Here is a 15,572-nt window from a genome sequence, read left to right on the forward strand (position 1 = left end):
TTTGACCCTGGTTGTTTTGACCCTGGTGGTTTTGACTCTGGTGGTTTTGATCCTGGTGATTTTGGTCCTGGTGGTTTTGACCCTGGTGGTTTTGACCCTGGTTGTTTTGACCCTGGTGGTTTTGACCCTGGTGGTTTGGATCCTGGTGGTTTGGATCCTGGTGGTTTGGATCCTGGTGGTTTGGATCCTGGTGGTTTGGATCCTAACACCAGTTGTCGTGTGACTACCCTGTGTGGTGAACACCGCAGGGTGACACGGAAGACGAAACGAGCTTTAATTCCGAGGCATTCAATTCAATATGATGGTTTTCATTACACGAGAGGGAAAGGGGGATGATGATCCTCCTGGACGGCCTCCACCCGACGTCTTCACACCTGGATAAATTAACTCAAACAACACAGAATTAAAATGTACAAAAATATCGGATTTATTAAAAGAAATGCCGTTAACAAGGAAAGCATGATAAAAATAAATTCCTAACTGGAGCACCCCCACACAGACCCCGAATACAGACAAATGATAAAATACCTGAAAAATATATATGCGTTGTTTGTGGCACTTTGCTCAAAGCGGCTGGTGTATCTCGTCAGAAATCGTCTGAGGCCTTGGCGGGTAACGCACGTTCGTTGGCGCGAACTCGGCCTCACTGCGCGTCTGCTCACTCCTGGCCTTGCCGAGAGTGCAGCGAGCAGGCAGCGCCCGTCCACTCATCGTTCTTGCTTGGGAAACCGGAGTCCTCAGTCGCAGCCCTTCCTCCTCACGACCACTAGCAAGATCTCGGAACACGGCCGTTCGCGATGAAGCTTCCTTGCGCAAGAGCAATCGCGACCGTTCACTGTGGGATCCAGAATGGGAAGAAGCAAGAGGACGTCGATGCTGAGAGAGATAAAATGTCGATGCTGAGAGAGAGAGAGAGAGCTTTTCGGCGACCGTTCACCAACAAAGTCTGGACCCAAGAGAGAAAATGTCTGCCGCTCCAACTATTTTGTACTTGAGGCTCTGACGTCATCCCACAACGTCTCCGTCTCTGTATCCACAACTATCAGCAAGTCTCATCTTACCAGTGCTTGTGCCAATCAAATCCCGGTCCAATCACTGCTCTTTGGGGCGTGGCTCATGGCTCTGCCTGTGCGCTCACCAACTCGGTGTTATCAGTGATAGTGCTTGATGCCTGGTTTCCGGTTGGTTTCTAATTGGTGTGGTTCATGGCCGATTTCTTACTCTGTGGGTGTAGTGCAGTGTCATAAGGAACACAGGAAAATATTAGAGGCAATTATGTACAGGGGATTAATTACCCATAATCCCTCGCTCATTAACAAATCCCACCCCTCTCATGGGGACGAAGATGCACTTACACGACATCCGGTCTACACAAATTTTCTACTTATGATGTATCGAGGTTTCTTCTTCATGCAGTCGGAGCACACTACCTATGCATTCTACCTGGTTCTCAGGTAATCATTGTCCACCCCCTACAGACGTAACAACACAAACACACACACACACACACACACACACACACACACACACACACACACACACACACACACACACACACACACACACACACACACACACACACACACACGTTCCACCATGAACCTTTTAAAATAGAAAACTATTTATGGAAACATTTGCAAACTACATATTAAATACAACAATTGTGACTTGCTCTACATATACCATTGATTTGTTTGCACCTTTGGTTTGCACCTGGTTTGTTTGTTTCGGATGCTGGTGACATGTCGCCCACTCTTAACGAAAGATCCTGGGATACTTGATGCTCGCAGACTGGTCCCCACTTTAGTGTCCATCAGAAGGACAACACCTGTTGACGAAACACCTTGCCTGTGAAGCACGAGAAAGGCAGTTTATAGTTTGGTCGAGAAGGGTTCACCTAAACTAGACTGCTACAAGGCGAGTGCTCTACCCCTGGGCATCTTGTCAGACAACACGCATTATAATAAGTAAGGCTGTCTTGCTGGAATGATTTTTTCAAAGCAACATGGATTGCTATGCTGTTTATTTCTTCCCACAGTGTCCAAGGCTCATGGGTCAGTTTCTAAATATATTAATTGCAGGACCAAAACGTCAGGAGATTCTGGCCAAGTCAACACAGAATATGAGACTATAACTTGACATCTCATTATCATGAATTATTCAATCAGATGTGAACGGCATTGAAGAGGCCCAACTCGTGTTCAACACAGTCTCACTGAGGTGTTTGGGCTTTCATCCTCAGACAAGTCTGAAATTATCCCAGGTTTGTGTCTTGCAAGATGAAGTGGTTTATTGGAGGATTGTGCAAATGGAAGCACCATGGACCATCTTAGAAGTGTAAAGAGGAAGGGATTGTTTGCTTCAAGAAGGCCAAGGGACCACAAGAATAGCCTTTTATAAAGATCAGTCGAGCGATGTATTGATTTGTGCTTGTGTTAGAAAAAAAAAGCAACGGGTCGACTGGAGAAAAAGTTTATTAATGTGTTTAGAACAGAAGAGCCTTGTTGATGGAGAGGTTGAGTGAACACTAATCGTAATGCAGGCCGTGAAATTTCTTGTTGAACCGATGTTCGGCGGCCCGCACTACTCTGCTTGCATTGTCAATTCAATTCGCCTTGTTTTGGCAACTAAAGTTTCTCTCTCTCTCTCTCTCTTAGTTGTTTTTTTCTGATTTATCAGGTGTGACTCCACATTTTCAGCATGTTGTTTATATAATACTTATTTTGTATGCAGTACATGGCTGCAACGCTGTTTATAAGTTTGAGCAGGAATTTGTAATTTATTCAGGGTGCTGGCGATAGCTTGCTGACTTTTATGAAGCACACTACGATGACTACTACTACTATTACTATTACTACTACTACTACTATGTCTACTGTCTACTGCTACTACTGCCCATGGGGTTTCATAAGAATGTCCATGACAGTTCACCCTTTTGCACTTTGTTCCATTAGGAAAAGGCGAACGTGAGGTTAGGGCATGAATTTGAATTTTTTTGGGCTATTGTGCGGGCGATTGCTCACCTACTATTCACGAAGGACACCGTGGGATCTTTTACGTCCACCGTGGAACTAATGCCGGCAGACGAGATGACTGCTTAACATCAATCCGGGTCGGTTCACACATTGATGAATCATTCTGCATGCAAAATACCAAGATGACAGTTTATAGCTGAGCTGGGATTTAAACTCACATGTTTTATACCTCTCCCCCTTCCCCCCCATTCCCATGCCCCCTCCCCCCAAGCCCTCTCCCTCCCACAGATCTCCCGATGTCCCTGTTCCCTACTGTTGTACTTGTGTGCTTCCCTCTCTCTCCTCATCTTGTCTCCCGCTCCCTTTATTGTATGTTTTATTTGTCCGTTTTTTTTCTTTTTGTGATTGTTAGCTCTTAAAAGAGCCTCGATCTTGTATACAAAAAAATACTCTATCTTCTAACCTGTATGTATACTCGATCTTGTAACCAGCTCTGAGGTGAATGTACATACCTCTCTGCTATCCCACCAGACATTTATTGGATACTTCATACCTTTATGAGGGATGTTTGTACTTGTACCAGGTTCTTATCGTGGTCAGTTCCGGATAGTTTATGAAGATGTTTAAAAATGGGCCTAACGTTTATCTTAATATAGGCAATGCAGCTGACAGGTGCATCTCACCTTTGCATGAATAAACCAACCTGAAGACCAGAGAACTGTCTGAAAGAAAAGCAAACAATTTGGAAGCTGAAAGAACAGAATAATTAAATTAGAACCATGGCACAAACATTGTGCATTGCAAATATAACAATTTGGAATATCTTGGAAAATAAAGAAACCACTAGGGTACTTAACAATAGACAATGGCCAGGTCGGCCAAGGAAATCAACTGCAGTTGATGACAGAAAAATCAGAGCTGTGAAGAAAAACCCTAAAACAACTGTCAGTTACATCACTAACAACCTCCAGAGTGCAGGGGTGAAAGTACCCAAATCTACCTTTAGGAGAAGACTTCAACAGCAGAATTACAAAGGCTACATCACAAGATGCAAACATCTCATCAGCATCAAAAATAGAAAGGACAGATTAGAATTTGCTAAGAAATACAGAGGTGAGCCAGTCGAGTTCTGGAACAAAGCTTTATGGACAAATGAGACCAAGATAAACCTTCACCAAAGCGATTGAGAGACATAAGTGTGGAGAAAGGAAGGAACTGCATATGATACAAAGCATACTACCTCATCTGTGAAGCATGGTGGAGGAAGTGTCCTGGCTTGGGTTTGCATGGGTACCTCTGGAACTGACTCGCTCATCTTTATTGACGACGTAAATAATGATAGCAGTCGTAGAATGAATTCCGAAGTACACAGAATCATTGTCTGCCTTTGTACAAGAAAATGCCTCCAAACTCATTGGGTGGCGTTTCACCATGCAGGAAGACAATTATCCAAAACACACCGCCAACACAAACACAACGATCAGGGGAAAAAAGTGGAAGGTTTTAGACTTACCAAGTCAATCTCCTGATTTAAATTCAATGGAGTATTAATTTCACTTGCTGAAGAGGAGACTAAAGAAAAAAACCCCAAAACAACCAACAACTGAAAATGGCTGCAGTAAAGGCTTGACAAAGCATCTAAAGAAAGATACCAAGAGTTTGGTGAGGTTGATTGGCAACAGGCTCGATGCAGTTATTGCATGGAAGTGATAGGCAACAAATACTATTATACTACTTTAATTTACATACTTTAAGTTAATCTGTTCCAATACTTATGCTTACCTAAAATGGGGAGACAGAACATAAAAAGTGCTATTGCTCTGCAATGGTAAAACATGCATGCATATAAATACCAATAAATAAAAACGGACCGACTGTACTCTTGCCTCATATTTATCTTTTGATCTGAAATCCAAATTTCTTGAGTATATAGCAATAGTACCAAATTTGCCTTTACTGTTCCAATACTTATGGAGGGCACTGTATATAGTTTTTGGCTCTATCTTAATGGTGGAAGAATCACTTTAAAAATTCTCATATCTGGATCCGGATTCGGATCATCACCAAAATGTAATTAATCAATGAATCCTTGTCACACACCCAACCTGTCAGTTTCGTCCGAATCTGTCTGTAACTTTTTGAGATATCCTGGTCACCAACTGCCAAGCAGACCGGGGTGAAAACATAACCCCTTCCACCTTTAGTGGCGGAATTAATAACCTTAAATTTAAACGCTTGCTTTCTACTTGATCTACATACTTGAGCATAAAAAATATAATGTACATCAGACATCAGTGTACCTTTACATGTCTACTATAGTCCTTGTGTTCCGAGAGCCAAATAGACTGTTTTGGATTTGAACCAGGGCTCCCAGCAACATCTGGAAATTGTTGAGATGGGAATGACAAACGTGATTGGTTTAATGTGATGGAGTCTGTCTTTCATACTCTTTGAAAGTGGCAAGTGCTACAAGACAACATTCAGGTGTTTAATTATCATACAGACCAGTCAACACCAAAAATAGTGCCTTATCTTTTGAAGTACAAATTCATGCAGGCATTAGCCAAGGGTACATCCCTGTAGGTGCATCATTGGCATCTGCTGGCATGATGGAGAGGTGCATACTTCTGCATTTATTTATTCTTTCCCCCATTAAAATGCAACAGTGCGGGCTTTTTATGTTTTCACACCCCATAAGCTCTCTTTGTCCTGTGCGTCTACCCAGCCCAACAGTGTCATACACATTCATTACCTCTGCCATCTGCGATGGACAGATGTTATGTTTTCGCACCTGTGTTAGTTTGTCTGTCTATTTGTGTGCAGGATATCTCAAAAAGTTGTGGACGGATTCGGCCGAAACTTCATGGGCAGGTTCGGTGTGGGACAATGACGAATTGATTCGATCTTGGTGAATATCCGAATCTGGATATGAGATATGAGAATTTGAGAAATTTGATATGAGAATTTTTTCATTTTTAAAGTGATTCTTCACCAATGATAGATGGGGCCACATACTATATATCGTACAGTATTTCAAAAAATTATTGGGCCCGATACGTTCTACTTGAACAGGCATTGCGTGGCAGAGTTGTGCGCTCTATGGAGTGCCCTTCTAGTTAAGTGAATAATGTTTTTTCCCCTTCCCGAAGTCTGTGGTTTTTGCTCACCTCCACTCTTGTCTTCCCCCTGACCTCCTTAATTCCTGTCCACGTGGAATCTCACTCCTATGTCCACCCACTCCCTCTCTCCCCTGCTATCTATCAAGATGGGGACTCATTGCTATCTCACAATCCCAATAGCAGCTACTTTTATTCTTCATTCATTTTGCTCACCTGTTACTGATTGTCCTAATCTATTCTATTTGTATTCCCTTTTTTAATTCTTTTCTTTGTGTCCAAGTTTTCCTTGCTCTTGTATTAAATGTCTTGCATGAAAATCAAAATATCTCTGATAAGTGAAAACGGCACTTGAGTGTGTTTTTAAGATTGCACGATAAAAGGAGGCATCAAACTAATTTCATTTTGGAAACCTACAAATTGCTCATCATTATTTCTACAACCATATATTGTCTTTTTTAAGAAGGAAACATTTACTGGACTGTGATTTCTTTATTTATTTGCCTGGGTTCAATGGTTTTATTACACTGGAATAATACCTTACGGTACCACCTACAGTGCCTTTTTCACATTTTTTTGAGTTCCAGCCTGAAAATAAAATGGGTTAAATTGAGATTTTTTTGTCACTGTTCTTTACATTATACCCCACTAGGGCATGCCCGTACTATATATATATCTAAAATTATATCCCCCCCCTCTATTTACATGAAATGGTTTGGTCCATTCGCAAAGCCAAAGCGAACGGCTTGCGAGTACGGTGGCAATCCCCCCCCTCTATTTACATGAAATGGTTTGGTCCATTCGCAAAGCCAAAGCGAACGGCTTGCGAGTACGGTGACAATCCCCCCCCTCTATTTACATGAAATGGTTTGGTCCAAAGCGAACGGCTTGCGAGTACGGTGACAATCCCCCCCCTCTATTTACATGAAATGGTTTGGTCCAAAGCGAACGGCTTGCGGAGTTTGGTAAAGAAATCGCCATAGCTCGGTAACTACTTCTCCGATTAATATGAAACCTTGAAAAGGCACATCCTCGGGTCCCCAGCAATATACCTGGCAAGTTAAAAGTATATCGGACCCGTGGTTGTCGAGAAACAGCGGTCACAGACAAACAAACACACAGACACACAGACACACACACATGCACACAGAGATTACTGGAATTATAGATAGATAATGACAGTGGAATTATTATTTTTTAGAATTTTTTTTACAAAATTAGTAAAACTGAAACACAGAAATATCAAATTTACATATGTATTCAACTCTGAAGTCAATACTTTATAGAAGCACATTTGGCAGTGATCACAGGTTTGAGTGTTCTTGGGTATGTCTGCATCAGCTTTGCACATCTGGATTTGGGGAGATTCTCCCATTCTTCCTTGCAGATTTGCTCAAGCTGTCAAGTTGGATGGGGAGTGTCAGTGAACAGCAATCTTCAAGTCTTTCCACAGATTCTCAATGGGATTTCAGTCTGAGCTTTGGCTGGGCCACTCAATGACTTTCACATTCCTGTTCTGAAGCCATTCCAGTGTTGCTTTGGCTGTATGCTTGGGGTCATTGTCCTGTTGGAACGTAGCTTTTCACTGCAGTCTCCGGTCTTTTGCAGTCTGAAGCAGGTTCTCCTCAAGGATTTTGCCTGTATTTGGCTATGTTCATTGCTCCCTCTATCCTTGCAAGTCTCCCAGTCCCTTTCACTGAAAAGCATTCCCATACCATGATGCTGCCACCACCATGCTTCACAGTAGGGATGGTGTTAGATGGGTGATGAGCTCTACTCCGTTTCCACCAGGCGATCCCTTTGCATTGAGGCCAAAGATTTAAATTTTCGTCATCAGACCACAGAATCTTTATGCTCTGAGTATTTCACATGCCTTATTGCAAACTCCAGGCATGTTGTAATGTGCCATTTTTCTCAGGAGTGGCTTATGGTCTGGCCACTCTCCCATAAAGCCAAGATTTATGAAGGGCTGCAGAGACTGCTGTCATTTTTGCAGGTTCTCCCAAATCAGCCAAGGAAATCTGTCGTTCTGTCAGAGTGGTCATTGGGTTATTGGTCACCTCCCTGACCAAGGTCCTTCTTGCCCGGTTGCTCAGTTTGGTCAGACGGCCAGCTTTAGGAAGAGTCTGGGTAGTTCCATATTTTCCCTTTCCCAATATTGTCTTCCCATGCCTCCCCCCCTTCACATGCCTCCCCCCCAAAGCCCTCTCCCTCCCACAGATCTCTCGATGTCTCCATGTCTCTCGGTCCCTGCTCTCAAATGTTGTGTTTGTGTCCTTCCCCCTCTCTCCCCATCTTGTCTACCGCTCCCGATGTTATTTGTTTTATGTGTCTGTTTGTCTTTCTGTGTGATTAATGTTCGCTCTTTCACGAGCCTCGATCTTGTATACAAAAAAAAAAAAAAAAAAAAAAAAAAAAAAAATTGTAGCTCACTGTGCTCTTGGGAACCTTCAACACTAGAAATTGCTTTATAGCCTTCCCCAGATCTATGCCTCCTCACAATTCTATCTAGGAATTCTACGGACAGGTCCTTAGACTTCAGGGAAGAGTTTCTGCTCTGCCACGCACTGTGAACTGTGGGACCTTATATGGAAAAGTGTGTTTCTTTCTAAACCATGTCCAATCAATTGACTTGGCCACAGGAGGACTCCTATCAAGTTGTAGAAACATCTCGAGGATGATCAAAGGAAATTGGATGCACCTGAGCTGAATTTGGAGTGTCATAGCAAAGGGGTTGAATACTTATTTGACTCGAGATATTTCAGCTTTACAATTTTCATTCATTTGTAAAAACAATTTGTTCCATTTTGACATTATGGGGTATTATGTGTATATCAGTGACAAAAAAAAATCTCAATTTAATCCATTTTAAATTCAGGCTGTAACACAACAAAAAAGTGCAAAAAGTCAGGGGGTGTGAATACTTTCTGAAGGCACTGTATACATCGAGGTTGTATAGGGTTCTGTTACGAGAAAGATGAAGAAAATGACAGCTGTCAAAAGGGAGAATATTTGTTTCACTACCATATGAACAACCTGACAGTTACACTTTGCTGTGAAACATTATGCAGCCACTCAAACTGAGAGCTGGATGCTTTAATACTGGAAACCTGCCATTCTAATACATGGTCGGGGAAGAGGTCACAGAGCTTGTGCCGAAAGCCTTGACCATGTGCATGGGCTTGCTGCTTGGAGCATGCCACTGAAAAGCCACATTTTGCATCAGAAATAAATGTTGTGTGCCTTGCTATTTTAAATAAGGTGTGTGTACGTGTGCATGTGTGAAGGAAATTTAACAGTGGCCCCGGTTTTCAAATAGATTTACCAGGATTAAGCTCACAAAACAGGTTGGTTTATCTGCGAATCGATGGAAACAAAAACAGAACATGGGATTTGATGATTAAAACCTTGAAACCAAAAGGCATTTCCACACAATAGAGAAGTTTCGACTGGTTTATGGAAACTATGATGGTGTCTTTTCGCTATCTGCTTCCGCAACCAACCAACCCCTTCCCTTCTTGCTTTCCTCCAGTTCATGAAACTTGTTTTCAAAGTTTAAAACACCTGCTCGTTTCATTGTTTTTACTTGAGTTAGAGGGGGTGGGGATGTAGAGTGTACACATTCGATTTCTCATTTGTAAGCGAAATTCTCAAAGCACTTCCTGGCCCTTTCCTGCTACTCCCTGATTGCTACTCCAAGCCATCCCCACCTTTTAATATAAAATAATTGCGTCCATATTTTAACCCACTCACATATTATGATCCCTCAGGATATTCTCCATTTTAAATACACCTGCAGTGAATGTAACTGCAGGTTTAATTTTGCTGGATTATTACATTTGTGATTGGGAATCTGCAGTTGATTTTATGTTTTGCCAATTTACGATAAATCCACGTACATGCCAGGTTCAAAGCTTGTTTTATTTCTCATCACGGGTTGTTTTTCATTTGTTTTTTCGAGGCTTTTTAATGAATATAATCTGTATGGTGGATCGAATGTGCACATCATTTGAACTACAGATCTTCCTTCTGAATGCTTGTCTTTGTGTTGAATTCATCGGCTGGAATGTTTTCACTTCCGTCCTTTGAGTATTGTTTTACATTTATTACTCCACACAAAAAGTGAGGTTAAGCAATTGGTTCACTTTGTCTCTGTCTGTCTAAAAACGTCAGTTTATGATCGAGGAACAACTTGATTTAGATTGAAATTTGTATTTTCAGCACCAATCAGAAAACGAACCTGTAGTTTGTTTGAATTTGTCTCTGAATTTGTCTTTGGCTCTGCATTTGTCTCGATCGCGCATGCGCAAAGAGGAGTGAGATAAGATATTTAATTATATTTGTCTGTCTGGCAGTCAAACAAAATTGAAAATCATTCCAAACATAAAATTTACTTTTTACCTCCGCCACCAAAGGTGGATGGAGGTTATGTTTTCACCCCTGTCTCTCTGTCCGTTTGTCTGTCCGTTTGTGAACAAAATATCTCAAAAAGTTGTTGACGGATTCGACGAAATTTGACAGAGATGTAGCGTATATGACACCGACGAAATGATTCGACTTTGGTGAAGATCAGGATTTGTATCCGGCTGGTAGAATTTTTTCAGTGATTCTTCACCATTGGGGGATAGGGCCAAAAACTATACATAGCAGGATATCTCAAAATGTTGTGGACGAATTTTGACGAAACTTGGTGGATCAGTTGGCTGTGTGACAAGGACGAATCTATTCAAATTTGGTGAAGATCCGGATCCGGATGCAGCTAGTATAATTTTTTAAGTGATTCTTCACAATTGGGAGATAGGGCCAAAAACGATACAAAGCAGGATGTCTCAAAAAGGTTGTGGACAGATGATTTTGATTAAATGTCATAATGTATTGTGATTTTCTGTTCTGCTCTGGAATACAAAACGTAAGCTGTTCACCTGGTGGAGGTATGCTCTCTACTGAGCGACGTTCTAGTTTAAGTATGTCATAAAGGACACAAACATAACCCTGGTGTTGGGCTAGCGGCTAGGGTGCCGGCTTAGGATCCTAGGATCCTGGGTTCGAATCCCGGTCGATCGCTGAATTAACGCCAGGGGGGTTGACTCAGCCTGTCATCCTTCCGAGGTCGGCTAATTGAGTACCAGTTCACTGGTAATTCCCTGTTTGTCGTTAAAGGCGGCAAAAAAGGGTTGGCGTCAGGAAGGGCATCCGGCCGTAAAACATTGCTTCAAAAAGGGGACCGAAAAACAACAACAACCACGGTTCCCGAAAAAGGCCAACCCCCGCTTTGCGGGGAAAAATGGCCTCTAAAGGTGGTTTATAAAGGACACAAACAACAGGCACAGATAACTCACATAATGTGTTAAATAAGGTGGTGTGAAAGACGTTGCACCACAGGTGGTAAACGTCCGGAATTAATTTTTCTACAATCATTAAAATCTTTATTTTATTTCAGTTGAATTATATACTTGAACACAAATCGCCTTTTTGGCACTTTAAAAACTTTCTGTTTAGCAGTAGTTGGCCAAAATTTTATATCATCACAACCAACGAGGTGTTCTTTGAACTCGCTAGTTATTTTAACATTTTTTGTGGTGTTCTAAGCAATATAATTAATTGGATTATTATTATTATAATTAATAATAATGATGGCAACAACAACAATAATGAACTCACTTCTGAAATCATCCCATGATGTTGACTGATTGTTAAGGCCCACATTTGGGATTAACCTTGTATCAACTGGAATTGTCGACTCGGCCAGTAACGGGGATGAGGAGCAAATCTCTATTTCCCAATTACAGGGAACACCTGTGGAAGATGTTCTTTCCCAGTGACTACCAGCCCATGGTGGCGACACCGCTGGCTTGTCCCGGAGAGTGTCGCCAAATCCTTGCCTTCGAGCTGCGGATGAACATCATTGAGGATGCCACGATCGACTTGCTGTTTACAAAGAATAGGGTGAGAGGTCGTTTGTTCATACATATCCTTGTTTTTGTTTTGGGTAGGATACCTAGTGACACTATGTACAGCATTGTAATTTAGTAATGGTTATACGATATTTTGTTTTACCTTTTTTGATCAATCTACTATTTTAGCGAAGGGGATTTGATTTGGAATGCTGCCTTTTCATAGAGAAAGGTTAAGGTGAGTCGAAGGGAATTTTGCCAAAGCCAAACTGACACCACACGTAGACCAGATCATGTGCTGCAAGCGGATTACCTTTTCCCTTCCTGAAGATCGACTGACTTATCGTGACATATGGTAATTAATCTGTGGCTGGCTCAGTTTACACAAGGTTGGAATCCAAATCCTTCATCCCAAACTTCTTGATACCACATTTTTGAGCTGCATTTAGACCTGAAGCCTGTTGCATACTAGTCCAGTGTTCTCACCACGATGCCACTGTCCACACTGCGAAAGGTTATCTTTGTATCGTCGACGATAGAACATGATGGAAGCAAACAGTAGGAAAGGGTGTAGTTGAAGCTGGAATTGATATGGAATAAGCACAACATCTATCTCAAGATAGGAAAGAGTCGAGAGCTGTGGTTCGGGCCTGACAATGCCTCCTGATACAAGTTATTTATTCTATAATAAAGAATAAATAACTTGTATCAGGAGGGCTGAAATAATCAGGTTCACTATGTTAACAAATATAATTTCGTTCAAAATTTTGGGAGATTAGCAAACCTATACATTTTTGGAATCAGAGCATGGAGAATCCGAAAATCAATGTTGGCATTTGCACAGACACAGATTTTGGATTTTCAAAATGGCCGCCATAAAATACATATTTTGCGCTATCTCGGCTTCTAGTCAACGTAGAAACTTAATTAAATATGCTCATCCTATGTTTTCTGGGTCAAGGAATCCAATAAAGGCCTCAAAATAGTGCTCAGGATTATAGAAAAGCAACAAACAAAGGTAATTGAAAACCATTGTCTTTATATTTGTGATATAACTGTATTACATAATACATGATATTGCAAGCCCTTTGAAGTTATAGGTATGGGTTTATAAAGCAAGAAAGCAGCCTTGTTAGTATCAGATTGAACTATAAGTCCTATACACAGGATCTGCGAGGTCTATACCGTTCAGGAATATGCTTTTACACATCTTCATCATTGTCCTGAGGGTCATTTTTGCAAAGGTGTCTACGCAAATGCCAACATTAATTTTTGGATTCTCATGCTCTGAATATTCCAAAAATGTATAGTTTTGCTAATCTCCAAAATTTTTGAACGAAAAAAACACAGTGAACCTGACTAAATTGCTAAGTCAGAACAGAAAGAGGAGGTTGTTGAGAGATTAGTTGCCAGCAAGGTGTGCGAGGGATGGGGAGAAGAGAAAGGAGTTTGGGAGTAATGGAATCGAAAGGTCATAATGTATGGAACAAATTGGGATTGAGGGGTGAGGGGAGGGGGAAAAGGGAGTGGTGGGAGCGGTAGCAGAGTTTGAAAGTACGTAATTAATGGACTGCTGCATCATAATTTAGTGTGACCTTTTTTTTTTTTTTTTCGTCAATTTCAGGAAACCAACGCCATTCATGTAAACATTGGTGCCGGTTCGTATCTCGAGGTGAACATCCCAATGATAGTTGGAGAGGAGGGTAAGCACTTTGATTCGCTCCCCTTTTGGCACATGCCCTTGTATCCTTAACCCTTTGGTGGGTCTACCAGCCGCACCTTTTATTAACGAGAACACGGTGTGCACCAGGGTTCACCTCGACGATCAAAGGTCAGCTGTTGCACGTCGATGCCACGACGAGCATGCAGTACCGCTCTCTGCTTGAGGCCGAAACTCTAGCGGTGAGTTGTCTGCTGGGGATAAGAAGTGAACGCATGTATTGTCCACCTGTACACGTACAAAGCTAGATTTGTTATTTTAGACGTGTGTACCTATCATCCTCCTTTACACACCCACCCACTCATCGTCCTATATGGAGGAGAGATTTTAAACGAAATCGATTTTTTTTCTCTGATCACTAACTTTGGGGAGAAGCTATTAATGAACTGCTTATTGAACAATCAATTTTCCCTTCCTTTCACTGCACAAGGCTTTCTTTTCTCTTAACAATGATCTGTTTCTGCACGCGAATTTCCTTTCAAAAATCAATCAAGTTATTCTTTTAATTTTTAATTTTTAGGTATTTGCAAATATTTCTGCACTTGCAAAATACTGATGGAGGATGCTCGTTTCATTTTGTTTTATTTGCTACTTTCAACCATCCTCCCCCTTTTTCCCCCACCCATTCTCCTTCCCCCATTTTCCCCCACCCATTCTCCTTCCCCCATTTTCCCCCACCCATTCTCCCTCCCCCTTATTCACCCACAGTCTCCCTCCCCCTTATATTTAACCACCCATTCTCCCTCCCCCTTATTCACCCACCCATTCTCCCTCCCCCTTATTCACCCACCCATTCTCCCTCCCCCTTATTCACCCACAGTCTCCCTCCCCCTTATATTTAACCACCCATTCTCCCTCCCCCTTATTCACCCACACATTCTCCCTCCCCCTTATTCACCCACAGTCTCCCTCCCCCTTATATTTAACCACCCATTCTCCCTCCCCCTTATTCACCCACAGTCTCCCTCCCCCTTATATTTAACCACCCATTCTCCCTCCCCCTTATTCACCCACACATTCTCCCTCCCCCTTATTCACCCACAGTCTCCCTCCCCCTTATATTTAACCACCCATTCTCCCTCCCCCTTATTCACCCACAGTCTCCCTCCCCCTTATATTTAACCACACATTCTCCCTCCCCCTTATTCACCCACCCATTCTCCCTCCCCCTTATTCACCCACACATTCTCCCTCTCCCTTATTCACCCACCCATTCTCCCTCCCCCTTATTCACCCACCCATTCTCCCTCCCCCTTATTCACCCGCCCATTCTCCCTCCCCCTTATTCACCCACCCATTCTCCCTCCCTCTTATTCACCCACCCATTCTCCCTCCCCCTTATTCACCCACACATTCTCCCTCCCCCTTATTCACCCACACATTCTCCCTCCCCCTTATTCACCCACACATTCTCCCTCCCCCTTATTCACCCACACATTCTCCCTCCCCCTTATTCACCCACACATTCTCCCTCCCCCTTATTCACCCACATATTCTCCCCCCCCCTTATTCACCCACACATTCTCCCTCCCCCTTATTCACCCACACATTCTCCCTCCCCCTTATTCACCCACCCATTCTTTCTCCCCCTTATTCACCCACACATTCTCCCTCCCCCTTATTCACACCACACATTCTCCCTGTTATATATATATATATATTAGTGGGGCGGCTTAGCCCAAATATTCAAAAGAATTGTGCATTTTGTGAAACAAGCACCAAATTTGGCACAAATGTACATTAATATGTTGCGAACATTTTCAGATATTGGGCCACTTGAAATTCCGTAATTTTTTTGCCCTAGATTTAATTCATGCTTACCCGTGTATTTGCTTCACTGGTTCACAAGGTCTTTTGCATACATGTA

The 15,572-nt window shown here is 42.2% G+C and overlaps 1 protein-coding gene across 1 annotated transcript in view; it reads left to right on the plus strand.

The window, feature by feature from the left end:
* The window catches only part of LOC137412457 (bridge-like lipid transfer protein family member 1), a gene marked incomplete at both ends in the record, with an annotated part of 87,967 nt that extends 74,026 nt beyond the window's left edge, over positions 1-13,941 (plus strand). The window contains 3 exons of the mRNA XM_078769181.1: positions 11,881-12,037; positions 13,610-13,688; positions 13,796-13,941. Of these exons, the coding sequence (XP_078625307.1) occupies positions 11,881-12,037; positions 13,610-13,688; positions 13,796-13,941 (382 nt within the window). The remainder of the gene's footprint in view (positions 1-11,880; positions 12,038-13,609; positions 13,689-13,795) is intronic.
* Positions 13,942-15,572: the final 1,631 nt, after the last annotated feature.

Source organism: Myxine glutinosa, unplaced genomic scaffold (assembly GCF_964187855.1).
Source record: "Myxine glutinosa unplaced genomic scaffold, kmMyxGlut1.1 SCAFFOLD_1645, whole genome shotgun sequence".
In the NCBI taxonomy this organism is placed as follows: Eukaryota; Metazoa; Chordata; class Myxini; order Myxiniformes; family Myxinidae; genus Myxine; species Myxine glutinosa.